A 15,084-nucleotide genomic window follows, 5' to 3' on the forward strand; every position below is an offset into this window, starting at 1 on the left:
CGGGTAACTGAACTGAAAGATTGACTGAGCAGACACAAGCTGACCTCTTTTACCCCCACGGTTCCTCCCAGAGTGCACGTGGCTGTGGGACGGTTCATTCCATCTCATCTCCTCTCACTCCAGCCCTTTTTTTATTCTATATTCATTTTTCACAGGCACAGGCAAACTGAAAGGAAAAAAAATCCAAAACAAAAAAAATCCAAAAAATCCAAAGATGAAGAAAATTGTACAAAATGACTAGATAACTATTAAATTTCACTTCAAAATTGGCAACTTTAGAAGAGGCTGTTACAGCATATCTGATATTTTTAAATAAGCTGTCATCTGTACAGTATTTTTCTCATTAAAAGGAAAATCATCCTGCCTTAGACTTTATACAATTTCACCTATCATAGCATAGAGAAGAGATGCTTGTCCTTTCATTCCCTGGGGCTTTGATGCTTGTTTCATTAAATCGGAGAGAGTTCTGTCATTGCCTCTGTGAAGAGAGGGAATGAGCTTGGTTTTCATGATCCTTCCCTCCCCTCCTGTTTTTAAAACAGTAAAAAGCAAATTTGCAGAAGACAAAGAACAGACTAAGAAAACAAATCCTATTCAGAAAATTCACTATAACTTAATCAATTTCTCAATTACACTAATTGAAAAGAACAATAATAAGAGGTTGTGTATTTTGTGGCAATTGAAAGGAAATGTTTAATTACTGTATGGAAATAAAATGACAGCTTAAAGCATTCTTGCACGCAACAGTACTCTTTGGGGAGTAATTAGTGAAAAATAGAGAATAAACAGATGATAGCTTTTAGGCTAAACATTCACTTCAGTTCCAGTCAGTGATAAAGAACTATAAAGTGAACCTATCCCATCATCCAACAGAAAACTATATATTTTGATCTATTGTTGATTATGAACTGTCTTTTCTTCTGTGAATATATTTTTGCTAGGAAGAATAAAAAAGAATAAAAAAGCAGGCTGTAAAAGTACATCTGGTTTCTTAGTGGATACCACCACTTAGGGTATTGACTATGTGATAAACAGATGAGCCTATTAGTTTGCTACTACCAAAATAAGATAACTAGGTGACTGATTTTCAGGTTCACTACTTAGTGCCTTTTCTGAAGAAGCAACTGTGCATATTCATCTTTGGCTGATACAACTGTAACCTCAGTTTATCGTCATATGGGTAAATACTATGGTTAGTGCTAAGCTAATGAAGTATTCTGTTAGAGGCTGTCTCTTTGTTCTTCAACAGTCAGATCTTAACTTCAGCTGGCTCATGAAATAACCTGCCAGGTTAGGCAAAGGGCTATGCGAAATTACAGATGTTTGTGAAATGAAAGGCATTCCATTTGGGAATGTCGTTGGGGAGCTCATTCAAGAGAGGAACAGGTATTTGAGTCTTGTCCCACCTGGAACAGGGAGATATTTCAACATTCGAAACTTTTCTTTTATTCCCCAACTGAAGTTCTAATAATCATCTAATAATCTGAGTCAACTCTAGGATGAAAAAGATTTTAATAAGATGTCATATACAAACAACGAATGTACAAGAACCCTTAGAAGTGGTATAGCAATATTTATGGATTCCTGGTAGAATTTTCAGTGGAGGACAAAAGTCCCTTTTGGCGAAGTGGATAGAAACTCTCTGCAATCCTTTACTAAATATGAAACAGGAGCTTTAAGGTATTTTTTTTTAATGGTAGGACAGAAACAATGAGTCCACCACTATACAGGTGAAATAACCATGCTGATATAGAAGCAAATGTGCACTGCGAATTGCAAATATGGAGTAGCAGCTACTGAAGGTAATGCTTGCAAATGTGAAGTGAGACTAAATAGAACTTAAGCTTAAATACTTTGGAATTTTTTGTCTAGAATTCCTAACAGGTTGGGAAGATAGTTTTTTGACCATTCTCCCCTATCTGTCCTCCAGTAACCTAAAAACCATTAAGGTGCTCAACTAAGTGCAGCAGATACAATTGTAGACCTATGTCATGTTAAGGTAACGTGATGGTCTTGCAGTAACAAGGAATGCTTGTTATGGAGGTAGGATTCTTTTACTAGGGAAGAAAGCTTATCAGTGAGCATGATTTCCATTTTATTCTAACTATCTGTGCCTGAAGCTCCAGGCTAGAGCCTTGGCATGAACACACTAATACAGTGCAATAGACCCAGTATATTACTGTTTGGTTCTGTACCTGTGAATCAAGGTGTACACACAGTTTGTGAATGGTTTGTATGACTGACAACAACTGCAGAGAGGAGATAATAACTTTGGAAACTTTAGATCACCCATTTGACAGGTTCATTACATAGCACTGTTTGCAGTTTGAGATGAAAAAGATGCATGTAACAGTATCCCACAATATCTACATGCCCGGGCCAAACTCCAGCAATCAAACAATAGATGGGTCAAAAATAGGGTTTCTCCATCTTTTGCAAGTAAGAATACTGTTCTTACCTCATTTACAACACTGTGTATCAGGAATAATGCTTGCAGTTGGTGAGACATTTAAGGAGCTAAAGCAGAGAAAAGTAACAAGTTCTTGGAATAAAAGTGACAAGAGAAAATTGAACAAATATAAGCTATACAGTTCTTCTCATTCCTTTCCCATTAATCCATAACTTAATGTCTTTTATTATTATTTTAACATAGAACCGACCTATGAGTTTAGATGGGAAGTTCTTGCAAATGGGAAAAAAAATATAGCCTGCTGTCTATGATTATCTCATGTTATTCAGATTCTTCCTGGAAGAATCAAGCCTCGGGGATTTTTTCAGATATTATTTGTATTTATACAGATTAGATTATTTATTCAGCAAACAGTCATGCGATATTTGGACACGCACCATGCAGCTCAGCTAGTGAGTTGGAATTATTGAATACATGAGTTAAGAGTTTATTTTAAAAGTTTGTAAACAATCTATTATCTAATTTCTTAAATGAAATGAATGAGTGAAAAAAGCAAATGAATATGTTATGTTCTCTGATGGGGAAATAGATACCATAAAAAGGGGGAAATATGCCAAGTAAAATTACTTATTCATTTTTTTGCCATCTAGTTTGTACATACCATCTTAATGGCAATGCATAACAGAATATTTAGACTTTAATCAAAATAGTTTACAAAATATTTTAGCAAGGTAGCTGCTTTAAAATACACAGTGTTTCTATCCAAAATAGTCTCTTAAAAATGGTATTTATGTATTACCATTCTGTGGCCTTTGCACAGAATTTTGCAGATCTTAACCCCTTGATCTTAAAAAGCGTATTTTGGTGAGAGAATTTTTTTAAATTACATTACTCCTTTTTCGTAAGGAGGAAAACTGTGCTCTTTATATTCCTTCAGTATACATTCATTGCACATGCAGTTATCCATGTGCTGCAGGATGAAATCTCAACAAAAGAAATATGTATATATATTGCTTTAAAATTAATTTCCAATTAATTCTTGGTCATTTGCAGCTTGAGTTTGCAGTTTTAAAATGTCTTCATCAACGTAATTTGAGCAATGTCAAGATTTAATTGAATACCAAATTAATAATAGAGATTTCTGTATTTCTATATTTCAATGATTATTTGCTTTCCAAGTCCACTTACACATTTGAATAATATTCTGACAGGGCGTATAAAACCTCTTATGTAGTTAATATGGCAAAGTCTCACACCAGCTCTGATTCTTTGCAAATGTGTAATCATTGTTCAGTTCTGTCAGTGTCCACACAACTCTCATTATCTGTAGAGCTATATATTAACCCTACTTAGGAGGTTTTTAAATTTTTTAAATTTTTTTTCTTTTTTTAAACTTTCCACAAAGTGAAATTTTCCACAAAAAAGATTAATATCTTCACACTTGAAGTAAATATCCATTTTCCATTAAAAAAAAGTAAACAAAACATATAATTTCTTGTTGGCTTAAAACAAATCAAAGCTTTTAACTTGGTAAGCTGTATCAATTACATTTCATTTTGGAATACTTCAGTGTTAAATTGTATTTGCTCAAACAGCCATTGCAAATACCATCCCTCCTGTTTTGTGTCTTGGGATCCTGTTAAAACCTTCCATGACACAACAGACTCTTTTCCTGAAAAGCTGTCTATCTGTCTGGTGGGTACATCCTGCAAAGAAGTAAGGACCTAATACTCTGCAGATAAGCAAATTAATGTCAAACTGAGACAAAGTTAAATGTTTAGGTGCTTTGAATCAATTATTCCCCCCAGAATTCTGACAAACTATTTTAGAGTCTTGCACCTTGTTCTTCACTATATTAAAAAAAAAATCTGGAGGTAGAAATTATAATTTGTGCCCAGCAAAGAGAAGGATGAGAAGAAGGACAGAACTTGTCACTTCTTTCAGCTCAGATTTCAAGGCCCTGCGGCACCATAGCACAGAGAAGAAGGATTTTGACATTGATCACACTTATATTTTGTGGAAAGGGCAGGAATTCCAACTGAACTCCCATGTGAAGCTAATGAATTTCCACAGGCATTTAAAAAGCTGGAAAATTGTTTCATAACATTGTAAACTGTGTTTTTATAGGGCGAGTCTATCAAGGGAAAACTACTTGAATAATCTAAAAATATGTGGCGTATTTCTTTTTATTTAACATTTACTTGAAAACCTGTAAAGATGAGCTGGTTTTTGAATCTGCCAGGTAAGAGAAGGTAAAGACAGTCATCTGAGTCTTGACTGGTCAAATCAACACTGAAAAGCTAGACAAAGGAGAAAAATTTTATTTATACTGCTTTATTAAAATCAAATCTTTTCTACTCCAAATGCTTCTGTAGTCCAGTTGATTTTGTCAGCCGTTATTCAGTAAAGTGTCGGTCTACTAACTGCATTTGCCTTACTTTAACTCAGAGATAACCTCATGTAGAGCACCTATCTGCTTTTCCATATGGAATTTGAAACACAAATATAAAATCCTTACCTGGCATTTTATAACTAAAGATTAGTCAGTGCCTCCCTTTAGCAGTCACTTTCTTCTTTTGATAACCAAGTTTATTAAAATTATTCTTCAGATTTAATGACCTAACTGAAAATTTTGAAACAGAATTGTAAGGGCAAATGAACTTGAAAGTAATCCAGGATTAGTATTTTCCTATTAGATCACATGCTTTATATATGTGTATCATGATAGAAAGCTTTGTGTTTTAGAATCTGGAATCTTTAAATATATTTGTATTTTAAAATGTACATTTACAGTTAATGTTGTGAATACTTTCCACAGAGTCATTTCACCTAACATAGGTAATTGGTCAATGTTAGTCATTTAGACCTCATCCAGAGTCAATGGAGAGAGAGAGAGATAAGCATGGCAGAGGGGAGTTTATTCCATCAATGCAAGACATCAATTTTAGAATGAGATGAATTGCCCCCTTTTATCTCTCTCCATGGACCACAGAGAGTCCAGATAACTAGGTTAAAACAGACACTTTTACAAAGCTAAACTTAGGTATTGTACTAATAACTGTCCAGTCCTTGTTGTTTCACATTTTTCAAAACCATTTAGCACAGGAGAGTGGTCTTAATTTTGTAATTCTGTAAGTTTCTATTTAAAGCCCGGCTTGATGGTTCTCAAATTTGCTGCCTTTGGATTTGCTTGATTTATTGAATGTAGTATTAGATAAAAATTTACAAAGAATAGAATCATTTAAGAATTATTATGTGTAGGTAGAGATTTCTGGGATCTCTTCTGTGTGACACCTACTATGTAGAGCATAACTTGTCATCTACTCAAAGCTGATTTGCTTTTGGGAATGTAGACCTCATCCTGCTCTTACCAAAGCTCTTTTGAGGAAGCAATTTTCTCTGGTTTCACTTATTCTATTGCCAGCCCTTCCCCCAGTTAGAGTGTGGTCTCATCACAGTGTTTTCCAAATATCAGGCTGGAGCAATTTTAGTAGAAAAATACCTCACGGAATAATGCTGTGAATAGGCCTATGTAAATCTTGAGGGGTGTGATGAGTTCAGTGACAATATAAGCATAGGATGATATAGAAAGATCAAGAAACTACACTCAAAGAATCAAATGAGCTTTGGAAGGTGAAGTGATAGGAATAGGATGAAGTTCAGTAACTCAAAATGCAAGGTCTCAGGAGCTAATGCAAGCTTTTGCTATAAACTAGAAGAAGATGAATGCAGCATTTGCAAGTAGCAAGGGGAAACAGTAATCTGGGTGGTGAAGCTGATCAGACCATGACTGCAAGCCACCACTTCAATGCACTAGGGAATGTCATCATAGGCTGTTGGGGAGAGGTTTTCCAGTAAAAGGAAAAGAAATAATGGTGCTGAGCAAGACAGTGGAGAGACTTCCTCTGAAATTTTGTGCGCAGTCCTAGTCAGTCAAGTTGGAGACAGATGAACTCAAACGAGGGTAGATGATGAAGCTGGCTAGTATGCTGTATTCTGAGAGGAAGGCAGAAAAGTACTTGGATAAGATTGAGAAGAGAGATGATTCCCATCTGTAAAGACACTGGGGAGAAATACTAAAAACAGAAGAGCTTTCAGAGATGCTGGATAATTTTTTCCTATGTATTAGTTGATTTAAACTGTCTCCAAGTACATTTTTACTGAAGTTTAGAATAAGGTTCAGAACTATTAGTTCAGAGAGATTTCTGAAACAATATTCTTAAAGGATTGATGGAGAGAGAAATCTAACAGTTCTTGAGATGGTTTGATCAGTTTATATAAGGAGTTCTATGATGTGGGTTTGGCAATAGCAGGGGAATAAATTCAATAACTGGGGGACCTATTTTCCTAATGTAGTTTAGAATACATGCAGATTCATGATGGTTCTTCATTTGATGTTCATTATTCAGAAGGGCTTCATCTTGAAACTGCCTCCTCTCACCTTCCTGCTCTTGCTCAGCAAGTTGCCGATAGCCATCCCACGCATATTATAATGTTACTTAGATTCTCCTTTTATACATGGCAGACAGGCATTCTCAAACAATTTTAAGAATCCTGGTGTATTTGTTGCATCTAAATTGTAGGACAGAACTTGCTTCATTAGCAGAAGGATTTTACAAATGATTTCTGATTTCTTTTTACATTTGTAATCATTATACAGGATTTATTTTTTGCACATATCAAAATATTTTTATTTGTAAGGCTGTGACTTTGACTAGATATAAATCTCCAATAAAGTAAAGCTCTATTTTGTCTTTCTTCCACCCTGTCTATATGTGATTCACTTTATATTAACATCTTATATGGTATGTTAAAAATATAATTAATGTTTTTAAGATATTTTGCTAATATACTCCAAGGATCAGGATTACTTTTCTCATAAAAGGAAAGAGTATTAACCTGCACATTAACATTTTTACAGATGTTTGTCGTTTCCTCGGGGGAACTTTCCTAGGAGAGAGGGAGAGTCCCAGTTACCAAGGACAAAATCATTGCTAAAAGTCATGTACAATGTGTAAAAGGTATATAATTCAAGCTAGATTTTCAAGTGAAAGTGCAGAAGGGAGACCCTAGGTCCCTTTAAAAACTAGCCAGTTATCGGAGCTGTTGAGTGTGGGCATTTTGGAATAATCTGACTTTGGCATTTGGTCTTGCAGGGAATTAAAGCAGTTTAAGTGTGATCAGGTACTGGTATGGTACAGGTACCATACAAGTAAGCGTATGGTAACATTGAGTATGTCATTAGTTCCATGGTTTTCAACTGATAGTTTTCATGTATTTCGTATCTTTATATGGTTTACTGTGTCAGGGGCTGAGTGTTGAGCTATAAAGATTATTAGGACTCTCTGAAATCTTTTCAGTTGAAAATGGCAACTTGATAGTTATTAAATATCATGAGGAAAGGACCTGGTAGGCTCAGCTTGCATACTACAGTATCTTGTGAGGTACCAGCATTCAGGTTTTTATTACACTTGTTTTACTGGGATATTGCCTGCTTTGGGATACTATTTTCATTTTAAAATACTCCCTCCAGCTTAACTGCACATCATTATGAAAAAATAAAGACCCCAGTCTTCTGCTTGCTTTTTTGTGTTTTTTTGCATATCTTATTTCCTAACCAGCTCTTCTAAGGACCTCATAAGATTGATGTTGGATTACTCACCTTTTGCTAGAGGAACACATGAGCAGAATTTTGCTAAATACAATGAGCACATGAATATTTTATGGCTGAGAGAGCAAGAAGCAGTTATTACTGGATAGTGCTTTTGGTTAAATCCTGTGAAATATTATTTAACTGTGAAATCCACTTAGCTTTTGCCTATTTTGGCAATTTTATTTGTTAATTGTGCCGCATTTATGGACATTTTAATTTTAGTGAGGAATACGAAAAACTGGGATAGAAATTTCTTAAATGATTGCAGCATAATTTATAAATCAAATTAATATTCATACTCACTTTAGGACACGCAATTCAGTATTCATCTTAAAAAAGAGATAGCTGTTGTCAGAATAGTATTTCTTCCATTCAGTGAGATACTGAAAAGACTAGGAATGCTTATTTGTAACAGGTACAAAAAACAGCATTCAAAAATACTGTGGGTTTTTTTTTTCAAAGTATAAGACAACGTATAATGAACTTGAGAGACAGGAAAATTAAAGTGCCAAAAGAATATGCTCTTTGTACATGCAAAAAATATGTAGAATTTAATGAGGCAAGATACTATCGAAGCACAGTGGGATACAAAAATAGGTGTTTGTATGAGTAATAAAAGTATTTCAAATTGCATAAAGTAGGATATATAAGGCTTCTGATCTCCATACTTCAGAGTATAAGCCAACTGAGTCAGGGAAAAGAAGAAAGAAGACAATCTTTTCATTTATAGCAGTCAGTTACATAATTATGCATTAAGAGTTTTTTTAAAGCAGTCTGAAATCATTTGATTTCAATAAAACATACTGAAATTAACTGGACCAGACTTACGGTTTTATGGAAATTTCTTAGTTCCACAGGAAATTAAACCCATACTTGGATGTAGTGATATTAGACAAAACAATGATTCTCATTTTAAAAGGTTTGTCCTACCTTTCTTTTGTCTTGCCATGTCTTCATCCTGCACAGGCTCTGCTGAAGAGCCTGGATGCCTGTTATTTCTCTCCTCAGTACCCTGGAATCAAAGGTAGAGTTCATCCCTGCCTTTTGAGGCCTCTAACATCCCATTTCTAAAGAATGTGAAGCAGAGTCTACGTGGGAGATCTGCACATGCAGAGTCCCTTACTTCTCCCTCCCAGGAGAATCTAGTTCTCTGCAGTGTCAGGTAGGAGCAAGGCTGAAAAGGCAACTTAAGATCAAAGAATAAAAAAGGATTTAGCACAATCATTTATATTTTTAATGTTGTCTTTCCAATGACTGGAGGTTCCTATGTGGCATAAGAAAAGTCGAAAGAAGAAATTATTGTCAGTTTTGAAGGAACTTGCTGTGGTATTGAAATTATTTCACACACATGTGAAAAAAGAGCCTGAGGCACTTCTGTAACGTGGAATTAAGATGTCACTTTTCTGAATAAACCAAACCAAAAAAAAAAAAAAAAAAAAAAACCCAAAAAAGCAAAATGAAATTTTCAATCTAGGAAGGAAAAGATGCGGTGTGACAAGAAGAGTCGGTAGGGGCAAATGATTCCATTTGCATATGAAGACCCAGGTTCAAGTGTTAGCTCTGATGGATGACTTGGAATCAGGCACAGCTCTTTTAAATCCAACTCTAATATTAAAGTTTTGACTAAATTTAATTTCACTGACAAGTTATCAACTTTAGATGTAAAATCTCACTCAGACAAACCATGAAAAGATACTGAATTTTCATATTTATTTAAAGGGCTCATGGTGCTAGTGAGAATTTTTAAACTTTTTTTGATATTGAATTTGAAATGAAAAAGAGCATGAAAAAGCAGAATAAATATTTAAAGGTAAAATTGTTTCCACATCTGACGTTTTTAGTGTCTATGGTACCTAGAGAGAAAAATTTCTTCAAAATTAACTTTAAATGAATCAGTGTTTTACTACACAGAATGAACAAGACCATATTAATTTTGCTGTATTCTTGTATCTTCATTTTAGCACATATTTTGCAACCAGTGTGTGAGATACCACAGTGGCAACTAAGCTGGCAAATCCTCAATATTGTCAATAATAAATAATAGGTTGAAAAAACATAAACTTGCTTAATATTCTAGAACTAAGAAGCCATCATGACTGGGATTTAGTTAGTGACAAATTATCAGTTGCTGAAGAAAAAGAACAAATTAAAGGTTTTGAGGAAACATTTTACATTAGGACTATGGTAGAATGCAAAGAAGGGGGGAGAAGTAGCATGAATGATACAGAATATGAGTCAGAATCACTCTGAAAAAGATTAGGCGAAGATTCTTTTCGGAATGGTAGTGATGGTATACTGTACGCTCACAGGGTCAGACTTGGACATGGAAAGCATCCTCAGTAGTAATTTAGATGGGTAAATATTTCTGGGAACAACTTCCTAGTTGTAGATTGGAAAACAAATGTTGCTAATAAACAGAAGTCTCTATTATTCTGTGTGCTATTAATTTGGAAACATTTTTGAGACCCAGTAGTAAAAGGCACTGGATTCGTATTAGTATTATTATTTCTGTTTCCCTAAAATTCTCTTGTGCAAGCATAATCCCTTGTAGAGAAAAGAGCTAGGTTATGTGGGAGCAAGCACAAACTGCTTTTAGCAATTGTTCTTCAAGGTTATTTTGGTATGAAAGATCTTCACAACTCTCTTGCATTATATCCTGTGTATCTGAGATTAATGTATATTTTTGTTTAGCAAGGATTATTCTTTATAAACATTGCTCAAGCATATCAGAATGCAAATAAATTGGAGTAAAGGGGTGGAGCTCCCCTGTGAAGGAGCCTATTGCAGTTCTTACCCTCTCATTCATCTGATTGTGCCCTTGTGTTACTCCACATGATACGCTGCTTACATGAGGACACAGCAGTGGAGGGCTGGACACAGGCATAAAGTGGTTGTGCAGTGCAGCATCTTCATTCTGGCTTTGGTTTGGAGAAGCTGCAGAAAAGCCAGAGCACTGCAGTTTCCAGGATTTTTTCACCACCTCAGTGAGATATACGGAATACTGGGAGATCTAAAATCCCTTCCCTCCAAGTAAATCCATGGCTAGATTAGCTGCAGCTGATTAGTAGCATAATTTTAGAAGCAATACATTGTTTATGCTAAGAGGCGACTGTCTTCTGCAGTCCCAGAACTCTCGTTCACACCCAAAATGTATGGCTAAATTTCTCCTTATCAGAGCAGAAACCATTGATGAGCACACAAATTTAAATCTTACTTTTAAAGGAAAGAGAAGAATTCTTGCTTCAGAGGTTCAAAATAGCAGTAGAGAGGTTAAACCAGATTTATGTACTCATAGTACATCGTTAAATAGTTAGTCTCATGCAAAATTATTTTATTCTTATTTAGGGAATGAATGTTGTACACACGGCTCCACCTAATATTATGCCACTTGGCAAAGCAAAAACTAATTTCAATTCCAGAGGATTGAATAGCCTTCAATTATGCAAGTTTAAAGATATGTGCTACAGTTCATAAGGAGTACATGTACATTATAAATTGATTTAATTGCTCTACAGAGATGCTGATCCTAATTAAGGCTTCATTGGCTTTTTAATTGAAAACAGAGTTAAAATTGCCTAATTAAGCCTGAAAAAAAGAAGAAAAATTTAAATGAAGACTGTTTACATAAGGAAACAAGTTTCTGCCAAGCTTTAACTCACCTGTAAGCCTGGAAGGGATTTTCCCTTTCTGTGCCTTAATCTCCTTCGAGTGAGTCACGGATGGGGGGCCTGAAAGGCAAAAGTCTCACTCAGGTGGAACTTGTCAGTTTGCAGTAAAGGCAGCTTCCCCATTTTCTGGATCTCAGATGTATCGTACAATTTTGTACAGTGCAGCTCTGTGTATGTTAGCTTGGGACTATCTTTTCTGAGAATTATGCTTGCCAAGAGGGCTTCTGAGGCAGGCAGGCAGGTTTGGGAGCAAACAAAACAGGAGACAGGGCAGAAGACTGGTAGAGACAAGGAGTTGTTAACACAGGTGAGACAAATAGAGGGGGGTTCTCCGAGTCTCCTGGGTCCTGTCATCTCTGTTTTATCCCACTTTTTTTTCTTAATGCCATGCCTAGTTTTCTAGTTCAACACTTACCTCTATCTTCCCCTCATTCTCCTGAGGGAGTGCTTTCTATTTTGTTAGCTACACAGATTTTAATGTTGCTCTTTAGTCACCTCATAAACAACCTTAATAAAGCATACGCATCTCTTGAAATTTCACACCTTAAACTCTGAATACGGTAGTAAAGTAGTAGATATACACTATATACAGTTTCCTCATCTGCTGCATGGAATGAGCTAAAAACGGCGTTTGTGTAGTCTTGGAACTGTATATAGCTGGGAATTTAGGGAACACATGACAAGTGAGAGGATTTGGCTTCTAAAACTCAGACAGTAATGTGGATATTAGCATCACTGCTAAGGCAGTTTCCATTATTTTCAGTTGTTATGTTGCCACCTGAGCAACAGTAATACTAAAGTAGCTAATCTTCCTGTAAGGATCCTTTGATGTGTATTTAAAAGGTTATCTTTATAAAATAAAATATATAAAATGTTCAGCACTGATAATTGCCATTTAACACCAAAATGTTGAAGCAGATCTATGTCGCATTAATGTTGCTGTTGCAAACCCAAAGTTCTGATCATGTTCTCCCCCTTTATTTATACCCCAACTGTAAATCACATGGTTATATGACATTTGTTTAGAATAGAAATTTTATAGTATAGAAAAGGCTTCTATTTACTAAATTCCATGGTTTCATGAGATTTTCTATAGCGATCCTCTTCTCATACTTCTGCATTCTATGCATACTGCAACTGTTTCTCCTTTAGCTGTGATCTTCTGAAATGGCTTTCCGACAGATTTGTTTTTATATTGCACCTTATCAGATATATAACAGTAGTTGTAGGTGTTCATGTTTGAAATCAGCAAACTTGGCTCTGCTGTTTGCTGTCTTTCATGAACATACTGAATTTTGGATATATTAGAAATGTTTTGGAATTTGCATTTCTGAAATGGATACGTGACTTCACTTTCATTTTCTAGATGCCTGTAGAAAAACTAAAAAGTCTTTCTGTTTCCTAATTCTTTCTTTTATTTTCCTACTAGTACAAACAAGTGGAACAGTACATGTCATTCCACAAGTTACCTGCTGAAATGCGCCAGAAGATCCATGATTACTATGAACACCGCTACCAAGGCAAGATTTTTGATGAAGAAAATATTCTCAATGAGCTCAATGATCCCCTTAGGGAGGTAAGATTAAAGTGTCCAAGCAGTTCTTCGCGGTATGGAAAGCTTTCATGTCTTTGCTATTTCTGTGTTAAAATGCTATTTCTGTTTCTGTTTTGTAACATTTAATCTCGTTTGACCATCTACCTGGTCAATGAATGATCAGGAGAATGAACTTTATGTTAGATTGGATTGATACGAAGGAATATGCATGTTCACACTCTCCTCTGAACCAGTCTGTCAGTCACTGCCACACAAGAGGAGAAAGCATAAGCAGGGAAAAGAAAATAAACACGAAAAGGGGAAAAAAGAGGAGAGGTATGATGAATCCTGTGTAATTTTCTGTGATACCAAGTAAAGTCTTTTAATATCCCTACCATGGGAGGGATGGTGCTGAATACATGCATATATAACTCCCAACAGAGTGCAGGATGACATCTGTACTTTTAACTCCCTGCAGAGCACAGGATGACATCTGTACTGTTGGAAAGATATGTGAGGGTTTATTCTTTTTTAGCAAGGTTTGCAGAATAATAAGAACATAGATCTGTAAGGGATTGTCTGCACCATTGAATCCAGCTCTTTGTTGTGAAAAGGAAACATATCATATAATCCAATTCCAAAATCAATCACATTCCATATTTAAAATAGTTGGCATATTCAAGTTATATCTATAAGAAATAATGCTATGCCTGTTCAGAAGTTCTGAGGCCGGCTGGCACAATTTGATCTTGTCCATGTTGTCAAAGTCTCATACTGGCCTCCCTCCCTACAAACTGCCAACTGGGAGTGGTGAACTGTGCCCAAAATTGCTGGGTCAGTACTAGACGGTCCAAGTCAAAATCAGGCCAAACCATGATTATTCTCACAATTTAACAGTATAGATGATTGAATTCCAGTGCCTGGGCCCATTTAATTTCCTAACATAGAGGTAGCCTCAGAGTTCTCTCATTATTATTATATTGTGGATTTGTAAGTGTTTTGGAGGGCAACTGGATGGTTCTGGGTTTGATACTGCTTCTGGCAATTTACCCTGAGCTCCCCTTAGTGTCTTTCGAAATGTCATATGAGGAAACAAGAGGAGAATGCACCATAAAAATTTGTCATGTAGAACAGAAAAAGGAAGCCCACAAACTATCCCTACAGTGCAGTGACAGTCAAAACATGAATCTTGGCCTCTGTTAAAGAAATGGATGTATGTACAGGCTTAGCAGTGACTGACATCAGACAAAAGTTTAATCTATCTGCTCTTCTAAGGAAAGTATTTCTCCGTAAATGAAGTCTAATACCCTTCCAGTGCAAAATCTTTTACTGACAAAAATTTTCAATTGCAGCACTGATTAGCTTTCTTTCCCTTCTGTCCTTTCTCTTTCTCTCCTTCGTCCTCTTTTTCTCTCTTTTGTTCTTTTTCTTTTTTCCTCTTTCTTTCTTTCTCCCTCTCTCTCTCTCTATTTTTTTCATATTAAGAATGCAAGGCAAATTTGGTCAAGCATAAAAACCAAAAATCACTTCTGGGGAGAGATCAAGCATGGAAAATTTCAAAAATTAATGAGCCATTAAAAACATGGAATAAGAATGGAATATCACTGAAGGAATGGCTTTTGGTTTTATTATGATCATGCTGTATGTAGCATGATTTCTTTGTTTTCTTTATTGTATAAGAATTTATCCACCCAGCAGAGTGCTTTCATCAGAAGCTACAGTCAGGTTGCACACTGTCCTGATGACAACATAGTGGTTGTTCCAGAAAAATATCAAGAAAAATGGAGAAAAATGGACAGTGGCAATGACAGACAGAAAA

At 35.6% G+C, this 15,084-nt stretch overlaps 1 protein-coding gene across 1 annotated transcript in view; it reads left to right on the forward strand.

The window, feature by feature from the left end:
* The window catches only part of LOC135324260 (potassium/sodium hyperpolarization-activated cyclic nucleotide-gated channel 1-like), a 208,469-nt gene that overhangs the window by 148,139 nt on the left and 45,246 nt on the right, over positions 1 to 15,084 (forward strand). Inside the window, exon 5 of the mRNA XM_064500142.1 lies at positions 13,161 to 13,307. Within this exon, the coding sequence (XP_064356212.1) occupies positions 13,161 to 13,307 (147 nt within the window). The remainder of the gene's footprint in view (positions 1 to 13,160; positions 13,308 to 15,084) is intronic.

This window comes from Dromaius novaehollandiae, chromosome W, assembly GCF_036370855.1.
Source record: "Dromaius novaehollandiae isolate bDroNov1 chromosome W, bDroNov1.hap1, whole genome shotgun sequence".
NCBI lineage: Eukaryota > Metazoa > Chordata > Aves > Casuariiformes > Dromaiidae > Dromaius > Dromaius novaehollandiae.